Source organism: Pholis gunnellus (genome assembly GCF_910591455.1).
Source record: "Pholis gunnellus genome assembly, chromosome: 15".
Lineage (NCBI taxonomy): Eukaryota > Metazoa > Chordata > Actinopteri > Perciformes > Pholidae > Pholis > Pholis gunnellus.
In genome coordinates, this window is record NC_136542.1 from 8,536,880 (window position 1) to 8,563,758 (window position 26,879).

Consider the following 26,879-nt stretch of genomic DNA (forward strand, 5'->3'; position numbering starts at 1 on the left):
AATAAAATGTAGTTTATTTAAAATGTTTATACGAAGCCCTATGTTCTAAGTTCAGATGGACTGTAGGCTCAAGTAGCACGATCAAAGCAAAAGAGCATGTCATGTTTGAGAGGCACCATCTTTTAATAAAGCAGGCAGTAGAGAGCTTATGTTGTGTCTTTTTTCAAACTGAGTGCAAAAAATGAATGCAAGCACAGAAGTAAAGCTATCGTTAAACTACGCATTTTTCGTGAGCTGTATTTACCGGTATGGTGCCTTCTGCACACACAAAACAGAGAGACGCTCCCTTCTCTCTCTTTCTCTTTGCCTCCTTCCACTGTTCCCCTCCCTCCCTCTTTAAAATACTTTCCCCGCAGTATAGTTTAATATTTTTTATTTTCTGTCGGACTTTATGGTAGTCAACGAGCGTTGCAGCAGAGCCCAAGACCACTCATCTCAAGTACCCTCTTGCATTTGACGAGAATCCAGCGATGCTTCGGAGATGCAGTGAGTGAGCAGCATGTCTTCGCTGGGTCTCCGCCTTCGTACCGTCAAGTAACCAATCACATGCTGGCATACTCAGCTTCGAGGATGACTCGACCAATCAAACCGCTGCTCACACAAAAGTCCCCTCTTCAACTTCCTAGCGGGAAGCCGCTATCGAGAAGTGTACACAGGCAGCAGGAATCAATGGTAAACAACCCTTTTACATGTTATTTATCGCTCTACACTCATATTTGACGACCCGATGCATACAGTAGTCCTTCAGTACACTTTCGACGAGTAGACAGAATGTGTTATTTTATGATCTGCGTCTGATGTGTTGCGTTAGCCACAACATAAAGCTAAGATTTGTTAGCAAGGCGGGTAACGGTCCAGCTGTTTTTGACAGCTGTCAGTCACCTCACGTTGTTTACCTCTGGAACTCAGATTGCATGCGTTAATCAAACTCTCCCTCCGTGTTTGCACAGATAGACACAGTCAAAGTCTTTTACGGTCACCACAGTAATCAAATGAAAATGAGGCTATCACGAGCTGAATATAAAGAGATCGCGAGATGGACCGATCAACTGAGACCCACGCGCCAATGTATGAAGACGCTGAAGGAGAGATTCCCAAAGTAAGTGGTTACACGCTGGATTTATTTTGTGAGCTTCCCTACATGTGCAAATGTGTTGTGTGTAAGTTAGCTACAGTAGGTGTGTTTATGGCAGAGAGTAAAAACGCAAAACTGTCTATCAACTCCCAATAGCAGCATCATTTATTCTTGAATCTATTTGTTTTTCATCTCCTATTGTTAGATATTTATAATCCCATTTAATTCACCACTTATGATCTCTAATTAATTCCACACAGGTTTCTGTATAGGCTCCCACCACAGCATTAGCCAATGTTTCTCCATGCAGTGCCTGCACATGCAGAAATCGAAGAGCGAGGTTAATGGTTGTGTTTGCCTTTCTCCTTGACACTGAGGGCCCTCACTTTATTGAACGTAACACGTGTAATCCCCCAAGGCCACCAGGACACCATTGCTGATCCCGCCGAGGTCACTTACAAAGTCGTATGTATTTGGAGCTTCCTACTTCCATTGTGCCCTAATCACCAATCTAGAAGAAGGTATCAGGTCCCCAAAGGGGACACGGAGAAGCTTGAGCGTGGCTTTGTTCTCACTGTCAGCATTTTGCAGAATATGTCATGCATATAAAGTTCATCCAATATCCTGTATGTTTAGGCACCAACACTAGGAGGTCCTTCTCATGTTTATTTTGAGTTTCCTTTCTCCTTTTTGGTTTCCTAATCCAAACTGTCTTCAACAAACAGTCCACATGCCAGCTTTTCAAAAAGTGGTGCTGGTGGGTGTAATAATTAAAGGAAAACATGGGGCCATTTTCATTCCAATAATTCTGCACGATCTCTCTCTCTCTCTCTCTCTCTCTCTCTCTCTCTCTCTCTCTCTCTCTCTCTCTCTCTCTCTCTCTCTCTCTCTCCCGGACGTGCTGGCTCTGTTGTTTAGTCTTGCTGGTTATTGTTATCATTTCGTCCACCGTAACCAATCTTGGGGAGGCCCTTGCTCTTTAAAGCCCTGAGTCTCGTCACTGGGCCTGACAGACAGGCACGGCAGCAGTGTTTTCACAGCCTGCGAAATTATTCTGGTTGTCCAATCAGCTGAGCTGGGCTCTGGAGGGTTAGTGATTGGACTGGCAGGAAATCAGGCTCTTAAGACATAACATATCGACTAGGCCATCCATCATCTCTTAGCATGCGCTCAGGCACGGCAGTCAGCCACCCCCGCCCCACACCCCTCCTGTCCCCTTGGACTGTGTGGGAGCCCTGCCACTGCGTAAATATTGGCCAGGCTGAGGTTGGCAGGAGGGGGGGGGGGGGGGGGGGGGAGGGGGTTAGGGGTTTGTTGTGGACACGGCTGCACTCTATCTCTCTGACTATAATACTCGGAGAGATAAAAAAGACAGGTATCTGGATATCATTTCACACCGCATGGGTGTATTTCCAAAAGATGCAAGCACTGTTGAGTGTAGACTGTAGATTCATGTGTTGTCTACCAGCATCATGACAGACGCTGTTGTAGTTTTTTCAAGGGGAATTTTTCTTGCAGCGGACTTACCTATTATTTTGTTAAATCCTCATTTTAGCATTAAATATGATTTATTATATTTGTAATTTTTAATAAATTTGTGCCGATAGTATTTAGTTTTTATAAGGGGTGGACTATAATTCGGTTTTATCTGTTATTGACTTGAAGTGAAATCATGTTGTGATGATATCATGGTTCCGTGTTAACATTTCATTCAAATTTGCTGACTAAATTAATGTTTCTTTGCAAGTATATAAGTAAGCAAGTAAATAATACTGAAGTTATTGAAGATGTGCCTGTAATGTGGAACAGTGGAATATATTTATGCATTATATCATTGTGTTGAACATCCTTTTTATAAATGTTCGATGTCCTGACTTACTTTATTGATATTTATATTGTATTATTTAACTATTAAAGGCCCTTTTCTATATCAAATAATTATATTTGCATTACAATGATGTCTATCAATATGAATAAGCATTATCCTCAAATCTCTGAATGCTGCATTGAGTTCAAACTCATTTCATAATCATTGCGTTTAATTTGGGACTTAAAGGGAGGACAATTTAAACTTTGAATAAAAAGACTGTTAAAGGCCATTTCAAGGTAATTTCCACGGAAAGTCTGTCAGTCTTTCTGTTGTACTACGCGTATGGGTAGTGGGAGGAGAGAGGGAGTGTCCCATAGACACACAGAAAGAGAGAGATGTGATGTGGAGTCCCTCATCTGTAACGGCTGCATAACACAGATGTTGGGAGTCATCTGTCAGCCTGGCCTCTCTTGCCGGGCCCGAGCTGCTCTGGGGGGGAAAGAATTGGACACGGTGCTGTCACTTTTTACCCCCACTCACAATGGAGGGACATGCAAATATCAACCCCCATTCCAGCCCTCTCTTCCTTGCCCTCCTCTTAGCCAGCCGCGGTGTCCTGCCTAGTATCTGGACCGCGGCTGGGCAGCGAGCGAGGGAGGGGGGGTGGGGGGGTTGAGACGGCTCATCACAGGTCGGTGTGGGGAAAAATGTGACATCAGTCCCATCAGGTCCTTCTCTTGCCACGTATTAGAATTGGAAATGATGGGCTGCTCTCTGAGGCCTTGCCTGGCTTCCCTTGGGTCTAGAGGGGACCCCAGTCCTTCCACCCTTTGTCCCCAGAGAGAGTCTGTGTAGGCAGGGCGAGAAAAAGAGGGAGGGAGTATGAGAGTCCTCTGTGTCCTTCTGTGCTGTATTATGAATGAATTTGGATGTAATGATAACCCCCCCCCCCTCTTTAAAATGCCATTCAGCTCACTCCTCATATGGCTTTCACAGTCATGAAAGTAGGAGGGTGTGCAGAAAGGGGGAGATGCCTCTTTTTTGGAAAATGCTTAAAAAGTAAAGTGTGAAGCATCCCTCCCCTCTAAACACAGCCTCTCTTCTCTCTTTTACTCTCTCACACACACACACATACACAGAGCTCCCTGGTGAGGAGTCCCTGAACGTTTTTCGAATCGGGCCCTAATGTGCCGTTTTCATCAGCACTGAGGCGGGCTGCAATATGGTGCCGGGGCTCGCTCTGGGAATATGAATGTTGATTAAGCATGCGTTCAGCCTTTTGAAATTCTGAAGAAGTGTCAGAATAATGGATGTTGAGCAAATGTCAAGCATTTGTTAATTTCTCTGTTATTTGGGGTTTATCTAGCATGATCTTTGGAAGGAAAGAGTGGGACAGGGTTGTTGTGGCATGTGCCATTGATATGGTGATTTCTTGGCTACAGACACTTTGTTTTTGATGGTAATATCTAGACCCGGGACGAAGCTTAGGGACTAGCTCATTGATTATTTATTGTGGCTGTAGTGTTTATCTCTTTTTTTTTTTTTTACATGCCGGATGAAGCTTAGGATTTGATAACAGGCACGATGCATTAAACTGGCACGCTCTTTATACATTTAGTTAACTTTATAGCTCCATAACTCCAAAAATGACAGATTATGACTGTTTTTAGTTGACTTTTCAGCTAAATCTGTGTATTATTAGAAATCCTTTCTTACTATTCCTTTTTATCAAACTATATTTTACAGTGTAGGGCAGAGTTTTGGGAATTCATTTACAGTTATGTTTATGTTAAACATGTATCTTTTTAAGACTCACACCCCCAATCAATTGTTTCAGAAGATTAGTAATGTTCTATAACTTCATCAGATAATGCATTAGTCTCAATCAAACAGCAGCATTATCTACATTAACCACTGTTATTGTTATATTGGCCCACTTAATAACCTGAAAATTTAAATTTTCAGTTAAAAATCCTTTACTGAAGATTGTCTGGATCGAGGATTTTAAAGATAAACAAAAGCCTTTTTAAAAAGGTGAGAGGGCATCTATAGATATAATCATACTGCCGAAGTTTGGAATATATAAAACGTATAAACAGTTCTGGTGCTAAATGTCCCAGTTGGCGTGTTGCTACATTTAACTGTGATCGCCGCCATCGTCTCTGTGGAATCAACAAAGTTGCTCTGTTGTAGCTCTTGTGAAGGTAGAATTCGACCGCTTTTTTTGTAGCCTGGAAGTGGCAATGACATTACCCAGAGACTGATCTAGTGTAGAGCCTGCGGGGGCTGCCCCAACGGCCTCCGGTGCACGGCCTCACACTTCTGGTCGCCCATATTGAGCAAAACACAAACTGGCAGTTGAAGCTTAAGGGGTACAACCCTTGAGGGCTGAGAGGATGGCAAACTAATTCCACAGCTTTATGTGGTTAGATGAGCATTGGAAGAGTGAAGGGATGAATGAAGTGTAAGCAGAGAAGAGAGATGTAGAAAGAAGAGAAGCTGTGCTGAGTTTACAACTTCATGGCAAGCTGAGGAGTTCATGAATAATAGATGCAATCAATTACTTAATTAGGAAGCCCAGGAATGACTACTTTCTCTTCATATCTTAGGGACGTTGTCCAAGCACACTCTATACAGTAGATTGTAAAGCCTTTTCGGCTCATTGGGCTAAAAAAACACTGAGGTAAGCAGCCTGTTGTTTAAGTAAGCGATTTTAAGGGACACTATCTTGAAGAATGAAAACTTTTCTTATCGGATTGCAAGACAAAATAACATGTTCATATTAGTAGAATATGGTTTATTGTGAGTAAGACCATTATGTTGTCCACTGTATTCGTCAGTGTCGCCCCCTCAACCCCCAAAGCCAAACGCACACAGAGGGAAACCTACAGCATAGAGCTGCACAGTTCAGCTGGGCAGCTATGGTAGAGTCTCTTGCCCCAGGTTCTCTTTGCATACTGGGATCAATTGCAAAAGAAGAATGAAACAAATTGCCCAGAATGGTACAAGTTCCCCAGCTACGCTTGGGGGAGTAGGCAATTGGTCAGCATAATGTGTTTCTTTGCCAGACCAGTGGACGCTCGCCACTTGACAGATAACATGGACTCCATTTTCAATTTGCAGAAGCAACGATGACAATAATTACACTATAACAATGGCAACGCAACATTATATGTTTTAACATGTTTTGTCACACAGAGAGTCGTGAAGACCCCTAGCTTTCAGGAGGAATCACAATTAAGGTGGTGATTGTGGGATCTTTGCCGCTCTTTTTGCCACCATTATACAACAGTTCTGACATCTCAGGGCACCTCAGCAGACAGAAATTTTAAAGATTGTAATAACGTGAAGATGGCTTTGTAGGGGGTCATATTTTTCATCTATTAGGACAATTGTAGGCAGTAAGATGTCCTGTTGTGCTTCTGCTAAAGCCATTTCTGTCCACAGTCCCCCCCCCAGGCTTGTAGGTCTATGGCGGGGGGGGGGGGGGGGGGGGGGGGGGGGGGGGGATTTACTCAAAGTCAGACTTTCGGTGAATCTTTCTTCAGTTTTGATGAAAATAAAAGTTTAGAAATATAGAGTATACTTTTCATTTCTCATCTTTTACATGCTAACTAACAAAACTATACAAAAATAAATAATAATAATTGCTGCAACTACAGTAAATACCATACATGACTGTTGTTGCATTGACTGTAAGAGGAAGAAGGCTTTACAGTTGTTTTGCAGGGGGGGGGAGTAAAACTAATTTGAACTGTAAACACGTGTGCTCATTGTGCAAGTATTTGTATGGAGCTGCATGACACACTGAGATTTGTGTTTGTTTCCATCTCTTGTCACAATATATCACATTTATACATTAACTCGTAAAGATTTTTTTGGTACACATTTGTTTTGTTGCTGATGACGGTAGGCTTAGCTGAGAAACAGATGTTAGCATTTTGCCTATCAGCATGTGTAATTAGCAGCATTTGCATATCCAGAGTGTTTAACCCACATTCAGCTGTTTTTCACTTTATAAAATATTGATCCACAAGAAAGTAAATGCAAAATATATTATTGTCAGTGACTTTGCTTTGAATAAAATTATGTATACATCCCAAGTATGCTAGGGTAGCATTAGCTAATAATTCAAGTGATAAAGGTGTGGATAGCAATAGATCCAAGTGTGAAAACTAAGCAACATTTCCTTAGACATTGTAAGAGTGAATCATTTCATTCATGTCATTCCCTTTTTCTTTTTTTTTTTTTTTAAATAGCTTCTTCGCCATTAGTAAAAAATATGTGCTACGCCTTAATTAGCCAGTTCCATGCCCTGAAGAGTCGCACCATGCAACACTCTCTGCATGCAGATCCACCAAATGCTAAGTACTGTCACAGCATATGATACCGATGCCATTAGCCAGGTGGCTTTCATTACCTAAATTACAGCTATTGTTTATGATTAATTATTTGTAAATAGGAAGATTTCGAATATAATTGATCGCTTGAATTTCCCCCCATCTCCTATTAATTTAGTTGATAGGAATTTCTAGGCTTTTTGCTACAGCTTTCTCCTATATGCTTAAGACACTGATGCACTGTGAATGCACGAGGAGATTCAAACATGAATTTGTCGGATTCATAACCAGTAGATAGCCTAACTTAATAGAGCCTAAAGCACTGACCAGACAGGCATACCAGCCCAGTGACAAAGTGAAAGTCCCTAATTGTTTTTAATTTAATCTGCTGCTTTACTATTTTGGGTGCCAGTGCATATTAATGCTCTGTCTTATGTTGTGAGGAAGGGTAATTAGGTTTAGAGTGAATGATTCCCTAACCACTCTTCTGTCTCCCAACCTTCTGTTTCCCCATGTTCTAAATTATATCCAAGAGGGGGAGATTTTTAGTTATTTTCTTCCCACATAAAAGTCGATGTAAAGATGTACTGCAGTGTCACAGACTCTCTGAAATGTTCATTGTTTGCGTTTATAAATTTCAACAATGTAACGTTGTTTTGAAACCAAACTGTCAAGCGTCTTTCTAATTCACGATGCACAATGAAGCAGGCAAAGTCATTAGGACAGAGATTGATGAACTCAGTTGTTTACAGAGACATTTTACGGATACGGTAAAAAAAACTGGGATTTGTCCGTCTATGTGGAGATACCGTTAGAGTTCAGGTTCCCCCAGACTATCTCTGAGAAAAAAGTTGTCTGATCTAACAATTATTTTAAATAAATGGCATTCATATAAAAGTCTTGTTACCTTGTTTCTCTACTTTATTTCTACGTCATATCAAAGCATTACAAATGTTTCATACAGAAACGAATCCTTCTCATAATGTGCACAAATCTGAGTCAAATGCAGCTTTGTTTAAAGCCAGAAAAAGGCAGAGAGAAATGAATCTGGTTTTGGAATAGTTATGGAATAGTTTTTTGTATCAGTTAATTTATATTTATAGCCAGTGAAACCGGGCCGAGTCCCTCTAATGCTGGTATTATGAGGCAAGGTGGTGGATGTGTTACAGCTACTGTGCAGCAGGCAGATCAGATCCCCATTGTAAGACTGCACATAGCTCCATATTTTAGCATGAAGTGAGCATACTGTGCCCAGGAGAGCACAGATTGGATATACATTAATGTAAAGTCTGCAATAACTTACTATTAATGTCTACTAAATGTAGAAAAGGCCATTATACAGTATGAGTGCAGTGTACTCTTGGTTTTGTTCCAGGTAATCTGCCCTCATCTCTTTACATTGCTTCATACTTTTTTTTTTATCTCTTTCAAATCTTAATATTTGGTCTCGTTTCGGGACTTGAGTCATTTTCAACGTTTATGATGTTTTGATCCAGTTTTGATGTCGGCAGAAACGGATTGAGGTAACGAAGAACAAATTAAACTCCCTAAAGTTTGTAGTGTTTTTGAAACCGATATGTTTTCCCAGATATTTAGAGCAGTTTATGTCCCTTTAAAGTTAACAGGGTATAGATTTAGCAATTAGGCAGTAATCATGCTTATTACAGAGAGTAATCCATTTAAAACCTAACAGATGTCTGTTCCTACAGGGGGATCGGCATGGTCCCATGCCAACAATAAGGCCTTAATGTTGTTGAAATGCTCAGGTGCAAGGTTGAAGTGTGGAAGAATTTTTTCCCTCCTTTAAGTGTCCACATGTTGACAGTTGACCACTTAATGGCCCACTTAATTGCAGTGGCCCCTATGTCCCCAAGCATCATTGTAAATGAATGCTGAGGTAGCAGTGTTTTCTGAGAGTTCCCCCTCTTCTCTTTTACTTCAAACATTTGTTCATTCACTCTTTGACAAGACTCAAGACAAGACTCATCTGTCTGATGGGTTCGAGCCCCAGAGAGTTCGCATAGTTGAGAATTAGCTGTTCTCCAGCCAGAGCAGTAAAACTCTTTAAAAGTGGCATCTGGAGAACCCAATATGACGTCTTTGGTGGGGCAAGTCATTAAAACTGCTAAACTATTCCAGTGGTTAAGATGTTTTTATTGAGATATGGCCACAGACTGAGACTCCAGACAGAAATCAATGTTTGAGATTTCTTTGCCATTGTTTACATGTCAAGTGGTTATTTCATGGTTTGTCGTGATTGATGTTGAAAGCCAATGTGGACTCAATATTTCAATGCAGATTGGAAGCTTCAGCTTCTCGTCAGTATTTACATACCATTCTCACATGACTTGTAACGAAAAGTCCCATTTCATTTAACAATCAAGTGTATTCAGAGCAGTATATGGAGACAAAAAACTACTGAAGACCATTGCAGAGCAGTTTGTGTCTGCATGTGTTCACGCTTACTGTATTGGTTTTTTAATGATATGCAGAGTAGAGGTATGTATTATCCAATTACAATAATAACTGTCACCGCTTTGAATATCTTCAACCCAAAGGGGTATTGAAGGGGCTGTGAGTCCTGGTTGGAGCGGCCTGTTTTCCAGGTTTGCCTCTCTGCCAGGTGTTTGACATTGACTAGAGCTGGTGATGAATGTAACTTATGGCAACCCATGGAATTGACCGACTCCTGGGAGTCCAAGCTTCCTGGAGTGAAAGTTTCCATTTTCAAAGCCCATCAGTTGCAGTGGGAGTGCTTCACAATGGTCCATATGCCAGCTCTGACAGTGAAGCTGCAAAACTTTCTCCTATCTGTGTATTGCTACACCACTCACACAAACTAGTACACACTCTCAAAGTGGTCAACCGCATTGCAAAACAGACATCGACCAAACAAGGGAGTGTTATTGCCAGTGAATGCTGTCTTTCAATCAGCAATTGGCCTTTAATCCATTCAATCATTTGCATGAATGTCATTAATTTCCCTCCAATTTTGCCATATTTGGTTTTGATTGAAGAAACTGCACTTTACTTAACAACAATTTAGCCTTCAGCACTCTTACTGTAGAGAAGGGGGAGGGAAGAAGATGGTATGTATAAATGAGTGAAAGTAAATCTCTCATACAACACTCAACCTCCCCCTTTCTCCCACCCCCACGCCATCGTGGCAGAAATCCTTTGTCAGAGGTGTTCATCTGGAACAACTTTGCCACACTTGTTTTCATGTTCTTTTAGATTACAGGGCAGCTGGCCCCATCTTTGAAGCTCCCCCTCTCCCTTTGTCTCTGTGCAATGCACTCTGGTAATTAACTTTGTCCTTCTTTTATTTGTTCCAGTCACTCGCAGTCCACTCTTCTGAGCATCTTCTCCCTGGAGTACCAGGTTAGAAGTTTTCTTCCTTTGTGAGCCCTGACAGGTGCCTAATTGAATGATGAATGTCCCTTTATTTCTTTGTAATTGAACTGCCAGCTCTCTGATTGGTTTGGAGGATGCCCCCCTACCATACCCCCGTTTATTCCAGCTCCACCCCCCCCCCCTCCAGCTCCACTCCCCCTTCTCCTCACGTTCACGTTGAGGGCCCTTGCCTGCCTGAGCCTCAGTGGATGTCTGCCAAGCCTTCCCATCCATCTGTCTAATAACATCTAGCCCCTGCTTATTTGGTGGACCTGTAATAAATTATGCTAAACCATTATTATTCTGACAATAATAATTTCCCCGTGTAGTGCGGCTGCGTGTGCTAAATGTTTGCTGACTCGCACTGTCACTGCTGCTTTCCACGGCTGACAGCGGATGATGATAAATGGCCACTGCCGCCAGTGGCAGAAGGCAGCACAGGCAGAAAATGGAGTCATTTATCATCCCCCTGACAGGTGTCAGTCACACTGCCTGTCTCTGTGGAATTACATTTTCTGTGTGTAGTAGTTTTTAAATAAGTAGTTTTTTAACCAATGCGCTTCCTCTTTTATCCCTTGTCCTCCGCCTTCTCGCGGGAGATGGCAATTGAATTGCATGGAAATGTCAGGGTTGCACGGAATGTGGAATAGGTCATTGTTTGATCGAAAAAGGGGAAATGAATACACGGTTTGAGTGAGGGGGGGGTAGAAGGGGATGGGGGGTTTGAACAAGGTTGTCTTGGCACACGTTGACCCCCAGCAAACTTATTGAAATCACATAACTGTGACCCGAGATCTTATGCGCTTGTTCATATACAATAGAGCATGAAAGAGGAGTCAAAGATGAACCAGTCTGCATTTTATTCAGATAAACTGGAAAAATGTACGCTGGAGTTGTTGCCTCCTAACAATGTAAATAATGGAATTGTATGGAAATAAACTCTATTATTTGTATTATTATTACCTTATTGTTACATTTCTTTTTGAAAGAAACGAACCAAAAGAACAATCTCAAGACACCATGCACCAGATGTTATTGAAAGCCACTACCAAAGGTACTGTATTACTTTGTATTGTATTATTTCAGCACTCTCTCTCTTTGTCTTCCATTCATCACTATTTTTCTCTTTCACTTTTATTTTTCATCTGTCTCCCACTCTTGTGTGCTCTCTTTGTCTCACCCGTTCTGTGACTGTGGAAGGGACTGGCCAAAGTCATAGAGTAGGTGGGCCACCATGACAGATATAATCTCCCCCAAACAAATCACCACCCTCAGGATTCATTCCAGACCTCCACTTGCACCTGCTAAGCTAAAGCTCTGTTCTCCATGTCAAATTGAAAGCAGAAAAATAAATATATAACCAGCCGTTGGACATTTGCCTTACACAGGCTTATGATGGGATGATTATCTGTAATTCAATGAATGCGGGTAAATTTAAAAAAGAAAAAACAGGCTGTAGGGGGGGAAACCTCTTTGCATATTGCAATTAGCCTTTATCTAGCATATTAGGCCATTGTTCTGGGGAAAACAAGGCTGGATAATGCACTTCTAATCCACTTACAACAACAAACCTCAGAGACGATCTGGGTAAGATCAGAGGGGAGCTGCAGTTTTAGCTGGCGAGGGAAGAAAGGCTTTTTGGGCGGCAGGGGTTAACTAACTATCACTATCATCTGGCTTCAAGGAAATTTGAATCCCTTCAAGCAGTGCTGTTTTAACCGCACCGGGCCTGCCATATGCCACCTAGGGCAAAGTCATCAGGGACATTAGCATGTCTTGGCTAGCCTGGTCTTGTCCCCTCGACCCTTCTGTCTGCCTTTGTGGGCCATTTTTCTTTTTCACTGCTGTTGTTTCTTGTTCTTTGTTATAATAAAGGTATCTGAGTGAAGCCAAAGCACATCCCGCTGCTCCCGTCCTGCTGGAATTGGCCAATGAGGTAATGGCATGACCTTTAGTTTTTTTTCTCTTTCGTTTCTTATTTTTGAAAAAAATAAATCGGAGCAATTGATGCCCACTTTTTTTCTATAAATAGATAGATAGAAATTGGCTGCAGTTTTGGATTTTCTCCCTTGTCTGTTAGTCATTATCAAAATTGGTAAATTGGTCCGCTCCATTATCAATTATTTAATGTAATTAGCCCTCACCTCCATTAAGCAGATGTTAAAATACTTTTTGTGTTTTATTATGTAATTTTCCAAATTGCACTTCAGGCAGTTGTCCCAAACTGCGGACAGGTGAGAGCTGGATCGTTGGTTAATTCTTCTCTTCAACACTTGTTTACCTTAGGAGGTCAGTGCAGGATTTGTACTCTGGTTGATGTTGTTGCAAATGATATTCACACATATAATTACATGTGAACTTTGTACAAAACTCAAAAAGAAGGTAGTGGGTGTTTCTACTCTTGGCCACTAGTGTCTTGTTACACTCTGTACCTAGTAAGTAAATTATGATTTCAGTTACAATTGCTACTCTCTGAATTATTAGGCTATTTTTTTAAGATACTGAATGTTTTGTCACATTTATTTCTTTATTCAATTATTTACTTTCATTTATTTGTCATTTGATCACATTGTTAGTCTTTGTGTTCCCTCCTATTGTGTTTGTTAAAACATGCTGCGTAACATTTAAAACATACAAATGCAGATTTAAATGTTTATCGGTGCTTACACCAGGCAACGAGATTTGAGGGTTTCTTAATCTAAAATCACAGTAGTTCACATGCATTAGTGGCACCTCAAAGCTAACTGCCATTATTCATTCTCCATTTAATTGACACATGATTTTTTTTTTCTCCAAAGGATTAAATTCAGCTCAGAGATAACTGTCTATGAACCATTTAACTGTCATTTTAATATGCTACTTAACATTTAAACCAAGCACTCATGGTCTCCCAGACCGCTAATTGATGTAGTTTCATCCCTTTATGAGACAATATATCTCCAACAGAGGGAAATGATTAACAATGATGAAAACTATTCATGGATTTCTTTTTTTTTTTTCTTCAGAATTCTCCTATGAATGAGGGTTTCAAACTCGACATTTGCTATTTTTTTTGCATGCTTTATACGAAGCTTTATGTAAAGGTTACCTAAACATACAGGTTTTTATAACAGGTGCAGTTATCCTGTATGTACGTGACACCCATTAGCTTTGGGGGCTAATAAAACAGGAGCTTTACTGAACAATAAATTGTTTTCTGCAGGATTCAAGGTCCTGTGAATCTTAGTCACATGTTAAACTCATGATGTGCCGCAGTCTGAGTTAAGGATGTAGATGGACTCATGATTAATATGAAAATTAGGGAGATGCAGGTACCTGAACTAATCAGTTGGTCCTTATTCAGGCTGGGCCAGCGTTCGTAATGTTGCCATTTTTCATGTGTCAGCTCTGGTGCAGGTTACCAGGAATGCTCTTCTCTCGTTATCCAAAGGTGTGAATGGAGAGCCGGCCAATAAGCACAAAGAGGAAAGGATTGAGAGGAGAGAAGAAAGGGAAAATAAAAAGGGTTGGGGAGAGGAAAGGGAGCTGCTGTAGCTGCAAGCTACAAATGCTAAATTTAAAACGCTATCAGAGGTCTTAATGAAGATATAAACTCTCTGCTCACCCCTTAATTATTATAGACATGTTTGGCCTTTTTAGAAGCCGCTTTATTGCAATATTATGGAGTTGTTAACAAATACTACTGCGGGTAAAAAGACATTGTTTAGACAGAAGCCTCTCTGCTCCCAGCGTTACCAGGAAGCATCAGAGAAAAGATGAAACACTCCATTCTCACTACAGGCTGAGGGCAAATTCACTTTTGGTCCCCAATTATGCTAAAAAGAGAAGAAAAAAAACGATCTTTAGCTGCAAGAACGTTTTGTTTCATAACGAGCCGGCTAGGAATTGCTTGTGTTCAAGCAATGTTTTAATTCCTTCCACACTGAAGAGGCTGTGAAATTTAGCAGTGAATGACTTTCTGTTTCTCATTATTTTCAGGCAAAATGCACTGCTTTTGAAAATACATTAGCGCTATACGCTTGGTTTAACTTTTTTAAAGAGTACTGCATGAACCACCTTGAACATTTGGGACCTTTTTATGGGTGATGCCTGTTAATTTGACTGAATAATAGAATAAATAATAGCTGTTGGTTTTTCATTACATACCATTCTTTTCACACTTTCATGGTAATGCCATTTATAATGTGGGGGAAGGCATTGTGCTTCTAAGAAGGCAGTCAGATAGACACCTTCAGTATCGGTCATTAGTGCTCCCTTACCTGTCAGGGCATCTCCCTGCACTCCAAAAAAACATTGCACACCTCGCAAGGTGTCTTTGTGTTCAAAGTGTGCTGCAGCCATAGGTTCTATCCTTCCTATTAAGGGCTGCATTCCCACAGTCCCTCCGGTGTGTCCTGTTTGGTTCCTGGAGTTTTGCCTTGCTGATCATCCTATGATTAAAGCGCTCCATTGTCTTTTGCTCGGGCATAGTGTGTGCTGCTTTTTCGTACGAGATGAGAGACCACGCTTGTCGGTTTGACAGAGGCGAAGGCAATTCAGCTGGGTAGCTTGGCTGTGTAATTGGCGAACTCTTGTTCCTGTGGGAAAGGTTATTGCAGAGCAACGCTTTCAATGACCAATTTTCACAGGGATTGTCGAAAGTTAGGTCAAGGTTTGGAAAACGCAATAATATCATTTAGAGCCATTACAATCATTATTATCTATGTGACATCAGCCAAAGGTAGACTGGCCGTGTAATTTCGGTGCAGTAATTCTTAGGCTCTTTGAAATATGTTTACACTTCCAACTAGATGTGTGGGATTTAGTCTGAAGGTTTGTAAATGGAGTAATTCTCCAGAGAGGAATAACATTTCCATTATACTTATGTTTTGAAGTAGCATTAACTCCCCAGTGCCTGTTTTTTTTTATTAAGGCAAATTCTCTCTTTTTTGTTCAATCTATGTAAAGGTGGATCTGTCTCCTGCACTGATGGCTCGTATCATCCTGGACAGGTTCCTTCAGGGCCTGGAGGGTGGAATGCGTGAGTAACACTTTTCCATTTCCCACTCTGTCCTTTCTATCATTCCCCCCCATCAGTCTTAATTGTAGCACTTTGTCTTTTGAATCTCTTTCTGTTTGAGTCCCAATTCCAGTTCTAGCTGCTGTATTCTCAGCCTGTCCAAGCCTAATGAGAGACAGACCACATTTAGTACTAGCTGCATCCCAGGGCACATGACTGGCAATTAAGCACTGGGAGGACCACCCACCTCTCAACTGCAGTGTGGATCAATTCTAGCTCACCTCATCAGTGTTATTTATAACACCACTGATTTCTTTCCTCACCCTCCTTCATCCCCCAATGCATCCATCTACCCCCTACCTTCTCTTCTTCCCTCATCCCCTTCTCTTCCTCCGTCCCTGCTCTGGCCTTCAAAAGAAACTGAGTTGAGGAAAAGTGTGGCAGAAAAAGCAAACTGTTTCTAGGTAGCGCTGATGGACATGCTGCGGGGGGGAGAAAATAATAATTCCAGATGCAAATATTTTTGTTGAACATGTCAAAGAGAATGTCCAGATAAAGTGTGAGTACAAATAATCCATGTACATTCTGGTTAATATCTTTTTCTATTTTCCTCTCTAGTACTTTCTTACGTCATCTTCTGTAATCATTTTTGGCCCCAAAAACTGCCAGTTTCACCTTTTTACATGTGACGTTTGTTCATTCATACAAAAACACAGGAACTCCCAATATCACGTGCGTACATGATTCCATAACATTTCAATAGGCTTACGCTTGAGGTACGTGTGTGCGTGTGTGTCTGTGCAGTAGTCAGTGCTTTGAGAGTGAATCGCATGATGTCAAAAAGACGTGATTCCAATTTAATCAAGAAAGAGATTAAAGTGGATGTGTGTTATTTTCAACTTCGCCACAGCACAGCCATTCGTCAAAGTCAAAGATGTGATTGCTTTGGACCCACCGTTATCCACTGCCTGTCAAAATACTAGTCTGAGCAGCTTGTAGAACAGGGCATTCATCCAGGAGAAGCACTCCGTCTCAGATAATAGCACACTGCATCCCTCCATCTCCATACAGTGAAAACATCCTATATTATTGCCCAGAATAGATTTGCAGCTGATGAAACTTCCTGGATGATCGTTGTTTAATTTCAAAAGAGTGTTGTAACCACGCAGTATCTCAGTGTTTGCAGGCTAGTGAGTAATGCCGCGGTCGTGGTTCTTCTTCTTCATGTGGAAAGTGATCCCACAGAAGCTAGATGACTTGTACAGGATGATCATAGATCCAAATCAGCCTAACTACGCCGACACGCTGTGAAAAAAAACACCAGAATTTAGATCGATTAATCTCTGCTGTTTTTTTTCACAGGTAATATAGTTTGACTTCTACCTACTATTTTCAAATGATGATGTCATTATGCTGTTCCTTCCCAATGTTGCCAGCTGTGAAGTCGGTTGCTTTTGAGGGTGACTTTTGCTTTGACAGAGCTCCTCTGCAATCTCGCCATGAACTACTTGGCCTTTTGCAAATGGATTGCTGTCCACATGGACTGTGCGGTCAAATCGTCCAATCTCCCTGTGTGTATATTAGACTCCAGTAATGTGTTTCCATTATTAAACAATGCAAGGATAATTGTCTTTGCTGGGCAATTAGCTAACAGGTTGGTTCAGTGCTATTGTCAGGTATATCCGTCAGCCCCAGACTGCGCTCCAGTGTGCATGTACGTGTGTGTATTTGTGTGTTTTTGTCGGACTCCAGAGGGAGGGCGGGCAGGCACATTGCAAAGATCAATAGACTTCTATATAAGGGACATTACCCCCAACTGGGTGAGTGGCTTGCCTTTGCCTAGCACCATCGTTTTTTTTATTCCCCTTCTCTGTCTCTTTGCATTTAAGAGACACAGGAATGGGGCCTTTGGGACTGTGGAATATATGTACAATCACTAGTGCTGGATCAATACAGAGTTTTAAATTGTTTTCTGTCCTTTCCTTGTTTTGTTTTGCTTGCTTGTTGTTGCCCCCCACACCCACCCACCTCCACCCACACCCCTGCCCTCCCTTCACACTAGCTACACACACCACCGCCACCTTACCTCAACATGACAACACCACCAACAAGCTCCCTCCCCCCCCCCCTTCTCCTTGCAGCAAAAGTATTGGAGAGAGCATCAGTCAAGCAGAATGAAAGACTATCTGGTGGCGCTTGTAAATAAATCAATACATTCAAAGCAGTTTTATCACGTATTGAATATGATATCAACATCCATAATGTTCCTTGTCTCATGAAACAGAATGGGCAGTAGGGGAGGAAAGGTCACGTGTGCACTCTTACACCGTTTATATCCACTATTTTCAGGTCACTGAAAGCTGTACTTGATATGATTTTTAGGAAAAGAATCCAGCAATCTGAGCCAGTTCAGAGAGCTTCGATGTTTATGCTAGAATTCCTCTCATGGTTTTTGGTTATGGACTAATGTCCCGAACATTAGACATTAGGTGTCAATTACGTTTATGAGGCACGAGTAAGGCACTGTATGAAAATATTGAATTTGATAATAAAACAGAAACACAACTAAGGTAGTAAAACGCTTTTTTTTTTATGACTGTTAAATCTATCATTATGAACAAATTGCACATTTTTGAAGCTTTCAGATTGATTCATTATACATTTTTTTTATTTTTTGTATACCGCTGTCTTCTTTTTTCTAAAATATATATCCATCCAACCGTTTATCCTGTTCAGGGTCGCGGGGGGGACTGGAGCTGAGGCAGGGTTCACCCTGGACAGGTTGCCAGACTATCGCAGGGCTAAAGTTTATGTGATGATAACAAAGTTAAATTAAATTGATTTGTTTGTTTAATTTTGTTTAAAAATTACATTATATGAAAAAAAAACCCGATACTGATATCACTGGATTGCAAAGAAGTCGGTAATAGAAATAAAGCCGTAACCAAAATTCATTGTACTGCAGCAAAAATTACATTTTAAAACATTTTAAAATGTTTACGTTGACAAGAAAGATGTTTGACATGGACAGATATCATCAAGTGGATTTAAACCAAATCATGTGTGCACAATGTGTGTCCCAGGCGATAAATACTGTAAATGATAGTTGTACTGTAAACGGCCTTGTTGTCATGTCTGTAGATACTACCTCGTATTGCCTCACATTGGGGGAGCTCCTGCTCTTTTTTATTTTTTTTTTCCCTTCTGCCATCTCTTCATCTTTCTCTCTATTCCTCCTCTGACAGGAGTTGATGTGCCTCTAGATCTAGACATACTTTTTTTGAGGAGGCAATTTTGCTAGCTATTTGACCTTTTCCATTTTCCCAAGGCCCAGCTCCAGATTAGATTGCTGCTCCATGTTTTGTAACTATGTGATTCGACTGCCTTCAAGATTTATTGTCACATTCCTTTACAGAAGCCTTGTGCGCAAGGTTATAAATGTCCTGTGTTTGATGTTAACACTGTGAGAATGTTAGTGTCTACTATGATCCTTTGGTTCCTTGACAGAATTCATAATAGCTTCAGTGTTTTGCAGATCAGACGTGTTGATAACTGAATATTGTATTATGTTCCATCCAGTAAAATCTCAACTTTCGTATCCACTATGGTTGTAATGGTTCCTCCTCTCTTGTCTTCAAGTGCTCCTCTCTTCACTCTCCCACCTCTCCGCTATGGTGGAGCTGGTGTGTATATGCAGCTCTTTTTTTTTTTTTTTTTTTAAATAAGGAGCGCAAGGGCCACTTCATTAGCAAGAAGGGAGGGAGTAAGGAGGCAAAGGCAGGATGAGTGTTTCTGTGCGCGTGTGTGTGTATGCATGCAAGGGGTGGGTGCAAGGGAGGTAAGCAGCAGCGTGGCACTTCACTTGACAAGTATACTAATTACTCCTTTTCAGCAGAGAAGCTCCAGTCAGCCTCTGCCACAGTCTAATGGCCTGACCTAGGAAGCCTCTCTCCATAGCAGAGCCTCCCCAGATCTACCATTACTCCTGCTACACCCACACACACACACACACACACACACACACACACACACGCTGAAATGTAGAGTCTCATCTCACCGCTATCAGGGAGAATCAGGTGGAAGCAGATCAGTTCTGCCCCAGTAACCTCTTCAGGGACTGAGCTCCTCCTGCACAGGAGATACCACCTCATATCATCAACTAGCACCTACACACCACCACAGATATTTAAAAAAAAAAAAAAACACACACATTTTTTCCCCTTCTTCTCATCTGCGACGCTCTCTCTCACTCTCTCTCTCTCTTTCTCATCTTCTGTTTTTTTTTTTCAATACGGGAGGATAAATTTAAAAGGAGTAAATTGGAAAATCAAATGAGGGCTTTAGGCAGCCGCAGAGATTTGCAGAGCTGTCCGCCAGCGTCGCAGAGCCTCATCCATCATGTCCCACAAGTAGTCAATTCCTCTAGTATCTGTAAATGTTTTCAGATATTAGCCAATTTATATGCTCCGAGATTCATCATGGAAAATCAGCTTTAGCGGCGCACATTATCAGGACCTGTCTCCCCCTTGCTCCATGAAGTTTGATGAACGAGTGCTCCTCCACAGCTCAATGGCTTGTGCATGGGGAGTGTGTGTGTGTGTGGGGGGGGTGTGGGTACATAGAGGAAATGGATAAGCCCCCCCCCCCCCCCCCCGTGGAAAAAAAGTGGGGTTTTTAATTAATAAACAAACTTGCTCATCAGTGTCAGGGGCAATAACAATCGTCATCCGTTATTGTTTATTACGGTCCTCCCTCAACAAATGTTGCTATCTAATGAGGTTCCTCAACATTTTTTTTGTGTTTGAGATAATGACTTTTACACCCTCGTGGAGAAGGGAAGAGTAGTTACAAATGACACAAGTATGCAATAAGAAGAAATGCCAAGTTTACGTTGCCGTTACCTTGCTTTATGTAGTTTATCTTGTTTTGGAGTTGCATATGAAAACAGGCTTGTGATTTGTTTACACTGGTTGTTTTCTTTAGCAAATCCCAATGGAGGCGTAGCGTTTCACATCTATTATTCTCCTTTTCTCTGTTCTTCTCTGTTCAGATGTTGACGGTGTGATATAGTGCCTTAGTCAGAATTTATACCAACATGGGACAATTACAGTAAATTTGGTGAATGTTTACAAGGTGCAGAGTCGTGCTGCAGGGCTTTGTTCTCTGTGTCTGGTGTTCTTCAGATTATGCTTTTTATTTTCCTGCACATGTTTTATGTGTGCGTCTGTGTGTGCCTTGAGTCTGTGTATTTAAAGAGCGTGTGTGCGTGTGTGTGTGTGTGTGTGTGTGTGGCAGAGAGGAGCTCAGGGTGTCATAGAGGAGTGCTGCCGTGCAAGGCGGGGGCGTCTTTAATAAATGTATGCTGATGTTGGAGGCTGCAGCGATGCGAGGGATGCAAGAGCCCTGTTGTTATTTACTGCTGTGTTTGTGCACGGCAGCGTATCCTGGGCCTGCAAATGGCATTACAGCCTGTGATGAATGAGCATTAGGGTAAACTCATTTTAAAAGCATCCTGATTTATTAGCGGCCCGGCCTTCCATTTTCATCAGGTCAATGCTTGGCTGAAATTCCACAATGTCAGCGCCAAGGTCACCTCTTTATGGCTATTTTTAACCCCATCGCTCAAAAAGAGCAGGAGGAAGGGATCCGATCACTTATTATGGCCATCTACCAAAAATGTCAAACCGCTGGAGAGACACGGAGAGAGAGAGAGAGAGAGAGAGAGAGGGAGAGACGCCTGGTCCTGGAAGTGTTTGTTTGTGTGTGTGTGTTATGTGAGAGACCAAAATGTGGTGGTGGTCAACCCCCAATTATGAGCGCTAGTAAGACAAGAGCTTTAATGGCTGCCGTTTGCCTTCGGGGAGGTTTATTACACACCACTGTTTTGCAGAAGCAGCGTCAAATCTATAAAAGGACCATTAGGAAGAGGGAAAAAATCAATCAAAATGCCATTAAAGTGGAATAAGTTGCCAATATTGCTGATGTGGTTGCGGGTCCTTTGATTTTCCTTCAGATTATTAGGCACAGTCGAGTAGTGACTTTGTTAAGGGAAACCAGTGTTGTTGGGGAGTAATATGTCTCCTGGCTTCATAAAGTTTGCTGCCTCATATTTCCCGCTTTATTGATTATCCATTATCATTTGTCATGAGGTGTCCTAACTCAAGGGGAAAATATAACCCTCTTTCTTCTCCGCTGCCTGCACTGCACAGGAGCCTGGTATGGATCTGCGTGTGAAGGTACCAATCTCTGAGAAAAATGAGCAAAGAAATAAAGCACAGCGCTGTGCCTTGCAGCTCTAAGAGGGAGTGTGAGGTTATGGGGTGGGCTGGGGGAGTACCGTGGCTGGGAGAGACTGAAACAGAAGGAAAAAAAAAAAAAAAGGAGGAGAGGTGGCAGAGAAAGATGGAGACAAAGAAAAAGAAACAGAGAAAGAGAGTAGGGAGCGCTGAATGCGCTTTGTTCTTCTTCAACACTCCTCCCTCTTTATTTCATCATTTAAGGTAGATGAGGGATCACAGCACTGTTCGTCCACTCTGTGATGGTTCTCTCAGGGAGCGATGTCTACGAGAGAAATGCAAAGGGAAAGACGACCGAGAAGAAAGGTCTTAAGGGTTTCCAAATGCATTTCTATTAATGAAATGAATTGAAGAAACACTCAATGATCCAATCAGTGTTTGTAAATGTACACCCAAGTCTTTTCCAATTAATCCTTTTTCATTTAGGGTTTTTCAATCTCCGTTTTTATCCATTTTCTATAAATCTTCACACGGGCTGACTTGTTTTTAACAGTTATATACTGTGCACGGTTTATTAGATGAGCTTGGAGATCTCGGTGCAGTGTGGGTACAGGCACCATTCATGCCTGAAATGTGAATAGAAACATTCCTTGTATTGTCTGCAATGCTGCGAGTCTGTCAGGACCATGTATCACTAAAATGGCGTGCCTCAACCATTTCGTCACACAATGATACAATCCATTTAATCCAAATCTTTTTAAGAAATGATTTAAGGAATTTTTTGCTGTTGCACTACCAGCGAATCAATCCAGCAGGCTTTGCTCTCTGATTTATAATGTTAGTAGAGCCAGAATGAGGATGAGAGATGCAGAATAGTCAGCGTTCATAGCATAGATAAACTACATGCGGCTCCTGTGCTCTGGACTGAAACATTTATCTATAGAAAATCTGTATAGACACCAAGCAGCCATCTAATGGACTAGTGTGGAAATACTGCACTAACAGTGGCGTGGTGAATTACAGTGTGTCAAGCCTGTCTTTTCTCTGTATATTATCACTGTTTGCTCTCAATTCAATGCAGCAATTACAATATCATTTTTTTTACATTTATTTGTTCCACGAGCTACAATGTTCTACGTGGTTTGCGTGTAAATGTTAATACATGTTTGTAATTGTTTCTCTCCCTCTCTTGCCTTCGTGTTGTTCTCAGCCTCCAAAACCGTCCTCAACGGCATGCTGAAGGAGCCGTCGTTAATTCCAGACCAAATTTTGGCCAAATACATCTACCAGGTAAGCGTTAACGTTTGAAATATTACAAGAAATCATTTAAATTGTTTTGTGTCATGGAGTGATTTTTAATTACTTCAAATCAATTTTATAATATTTTATTAAGTTTGCTGCCCTTTTCCATGTAACTAATCCCCTCGCTTAGGTACAGTGAGTTTTTAGGCGTTATTGAACCACCTGGCTGACAGACGGCATCAGCCGCTCATGTTTGCTGATGAGGTCACGTGAGAGCCGGCGGTCATGCCTGCCAATCTGCCAGCATCTCCTGTGTTTTCTCCTTTCCCGGCACTGTACGGGCTTCCTTCCTTCACCTCCCTTCCACCCACCCACTCTTTTCGCACGCCATAATATTTCTTCCCCCTCTTTTCAGTGCACAATAAATGACTGCTGTTATGGACCGCTGGTAGACTGCATCAAACAGTATCCTATCCCATAAAATTTTAAGCCTGAAATTGACGAGGAGCTATTGAAGGGGATGAGATGTGTCTGGCTTCACCTGACATAAAAGTTCTGCTTCACAGAGGAAGTGTTTCATCCTGCCCACAATCACCGGTACAGCGGCTGGAAGGCGATGGAGGGAAGAGGAGGAGGAGATGATTGGCTGATCTAAATGCATCTCCATGTGCACACAGTGGATCACACCCAATGTTCTATGACACAAGAACAAAAAAAAGATCATTCATAAGCCTTAATGTCTCCTTTTATTTGGTATTTAAGTTAACCCAGATGTTTGTTATTTTACTTTAATTGAAACATTTTACATCCTTTTTAATTTAATTGTATTTAGTTCTGATCATTCTTATGCCGTTCAGCACCATGGAGAGTTCTGGGCACCCAGTCCAATTTGAACTATTCATTTTGAGTTTTATTTTATATTTTGCACACGCATATATTTCCTTCCCTTTCTTTGCCCAACTATAAATACCCCTCCTTATCTAACAGGGGCTTGGCCTCGACTATAGGGGCAGAATTGGAGTCCAAGCTATTTAGGGGCAAGCAGCTGGGTAGCAAACCAACTGTTTCCTGGGGGAGGAGACTTATTTGAATGAGTGTACATGGGTACGTCTGTATATTATTGTGTCTGTCCAGGCTTTCTTGTGTGTGGTGGGGCTGGGTTCTGTTCATAGCCAGTCAACCCTGTCCCGCCCTGCCCTCCTTCCACGTCCTCCCCCCCCCCTTTTTTACCTTTCTTTGGCTGTCCTCTCGTCAGTGTCAACTTAGAGTCAGTTACTCTGCCACAGAGAGTTCATTATAACCGCCCTATTATGTGGTTTGAAAGAGCTCCATCCACACTATGAGAGGGATGCAGTTGAGTCAATCATGATATGTATGTATTAATTAAATCCATTCTGAGAGATTGGTGTTTGTTGAGGGCAGCATATTGGCCTAAGAGCTTTTCTCTCTCTCTTGGAAAAAGCCAGTTTTGAGATACGGCCTTGGTAAATAACTTTCTGTGGCGTCAAGCAGCATGTGTTCTGATGCAAAATGGCATTTATTCTAAAAGCATGCAGGCACTCTATGTATTTTGCCAAATTGGCATTTGTTTCTTCCTCATTAAGGTAATGCACTTTTGAGATTTTTTTGTGAAAGCAGATTAAGGTTGAACTAAAAACTTTGATTGGGTTCTCTGTACATCAGCAAAAAGAGGATTGGCTTTCACTTTGCATAGGAAGCCAAGAGTGGAGGAAAAAAAAACAGATTCTTAACTTTAGCTGATGTCAAACATACACAGTTGAGCTCACATCACCTCACGTCTCTGCACTGATCCTGTTACCACTGCAAACGACATTGGACTTTGTGGTTTAACCAATTGTACAGCCCTTTATAACCTTTGAACTACTTTGTGTTGTTGTTTCATCTTAATGCTACACTGAGACAACACTACCTAAACATGTTGGTATTCCAGCAAACCTATAAAGTACTGCTACATGCTGGAATCCTTGACTCTCTTCTCTCAGCGCTATTGGCCAAGAGCACGAGGTGCTGCTCTGTGACAAACTGAAGGAGAGGAACCTTTCCTTCCTAGGTAAGGCATCTCTTGACCTTCTCATTGTATTTCTAAAGTCAATCTGGTCATGGCAGAGTGTGTGGACTTTTTGTAAGTTTAGTAAAGGACGGCCTGAGCACGACTGATGAAGCGAATGTTATCTCTTATTGATTTGCTAACAACCAGAAGCTGCTATCAAATATCCTTGGATGCTGATGCACCGGCATACAATGAATATTTATAGACTAAAAGCTTCAAAGGTAGGCTTTAATGTTTTGTCCTGTCAGGTTGCTGTTCAGTTTTTCAGAGTTAGGAACCCTTTTTTTCTAAATGGATTTTAAAAGGCCAGTTTATTTTTCCTTATTATCTTGGTACCATTAAGAGGACCTTGCCATTTTTTTTCCAATAAGTTGTTCGGGGGGGATTTAACGTTTAGGAGATGTTTTTGGTTGCAGTTTCTAATATTTTAAATTATACTTTTGTTGTCTTAATATCTTCTACTTTGCTAACACCATTATCTTGTTCCAACAATATCAAATCAAGGTAGAGTGTCCAGGTGTGAAATTGTGAAACAGAATCTTGAACCCCCGTCCCACCCCCCTCCCTTAGGTCAGATGAGTGATGAAGGACAAAAGTCATTTACACTGTCATTAAGACCATATCATATATTTGAACCTGGAGTGCTGACCTTTTCTTCAGAGCTGTACAAAGGACTGTTCTCAAACTGTCAGAGTTCGGGTAGCACAAGGCCCACTCAGGCGGCCTCACCCCATCTGATAAATGGATTGGAAATAAGCTACCCAACAGCAGGGATGGCCCATTAATTTTAATCAAAGGTGATGTAAAAAGGCGATCAGAGCGACCTGACAATGTCAACAGCCCAGTAGTTATGAATAGAGGCTCCCATCCCACCACATACACATTAACACCCACATTACCACGCCCTGGATGCCCCTCTGTACCACAGGCCTCTGGCAGCCTCCCTGACCTCACTCAGCTCTCTTTCTCCCCCCTTGGCTGACGCTACCTCCTCACCACTGACACCGCCACCCTCCATCTCTCCTCAATTCCCTTCCATGCCCCATTAGTTGAGCTTGGCTGGAGACAAAGAGGCAGGCCCTTGGAACCGAATGACCTGGTCAGCCTGAGATTTAATGGAGAAATCAGGTGTTGTGGGGATAATGGCCGAAGCGCACCAGAAGTCAAGGACAATGGCTGCGGCCTGTGAAGGCAGGGGTCAGACTTACAGAGGCTATAATGCCAACCTTGTCCCCTTGCTGTATATTTTACAAAGCTCTGCCAAACTGGAAAGCAGCTCTGTAACCGGGCTTTACGGGTTTTTGTGCATCGACAGCGAATACGTGGCAGATGTAGTTAATGGTTTTACTGCGCTTGCTTTGCTAACACTTAAGGGTTGTTTTTTTTTTTACCAGCACCTTGGTGAAGGTTGTTAGGTTACCTGCCTGTGATTGATGCAACAGTACCTGTTTAATGAAGAGTACAACATATTGCAAAGTAAGAGTTAGATGTTACAATTCTGCACTTTATCTCCTGTAGATGAAAACCAACTGAGAGTTATGGGCTACGACAAAACACCTGATATCATCCTGGAGGTTCCCATTGGTTAGTATTTACATATATAAGATAATATTATCTGAAATAACTGCTTGTTTACCTTGGCTACCTTCTTTCAAGAGAAGGTATGCGGTTGTCAAAACATTGTCATGTTAATGCCAGATTTTCTTAGATTTT

General features: G+C 41.7%; 1 protein-coding gene across 2 annotated transcripts in view; it reads left to right on the forward strand.

The window, feature by feature from the left end:
- The first annotated feature begins 628 nt into the window (after window positions 1-628).
- The window catches only part of cdin1 (CDAN1 interacting nuclease 1), a 53,683-nt gene continuing 27,432 nt past the window's right edge, over window positions 629-26,879 (forward strand). The window contains exons 1-10 of one of the 2 annotated variants that reach the window (XM_079175295.1): window positions 635-672; window positions 951-1,099; window positions 10,561-10,606; window positions 11,608-11,672; window positions 12,494-12,554; window positions 15,566-15,638; window positions 23,064-23,143; window positions 23,511-23,560; window positions 25,099-25,166; window positions 26,685-26,750. In XM_079175295.1, the coding sequence (XP_079031421.1) occupies window positions 670-672; window positions 951-1,099; window positions 10,561-10,606; window positions 11,608-11,672; window positions 12,494-12,554; window positions 15,566-15,638; window positions 23,064-23,143; window positions 23,511-23,560; window positions 25,099-25,166; window positions 26,685-26,750 (661 nt within the window). In that variant the 5' untranslated portion in view covers window positions 635-669. Of the gene's footprint in view, window positions 673-950; window positions 1,100-10,560; window positions 10,607-11,607; window positions 11,673-12,493; window positions 12,555-15,565; window positions 15,639-23,063; window positions 23,144-23,510; window positions 23,561-25,098; window positions 25,167-26,684; window positions 26,751-26,879 lie in introns of both variants that reach the window. The other variant, XM_079175296.1, reaches the window with a different exon arrangement.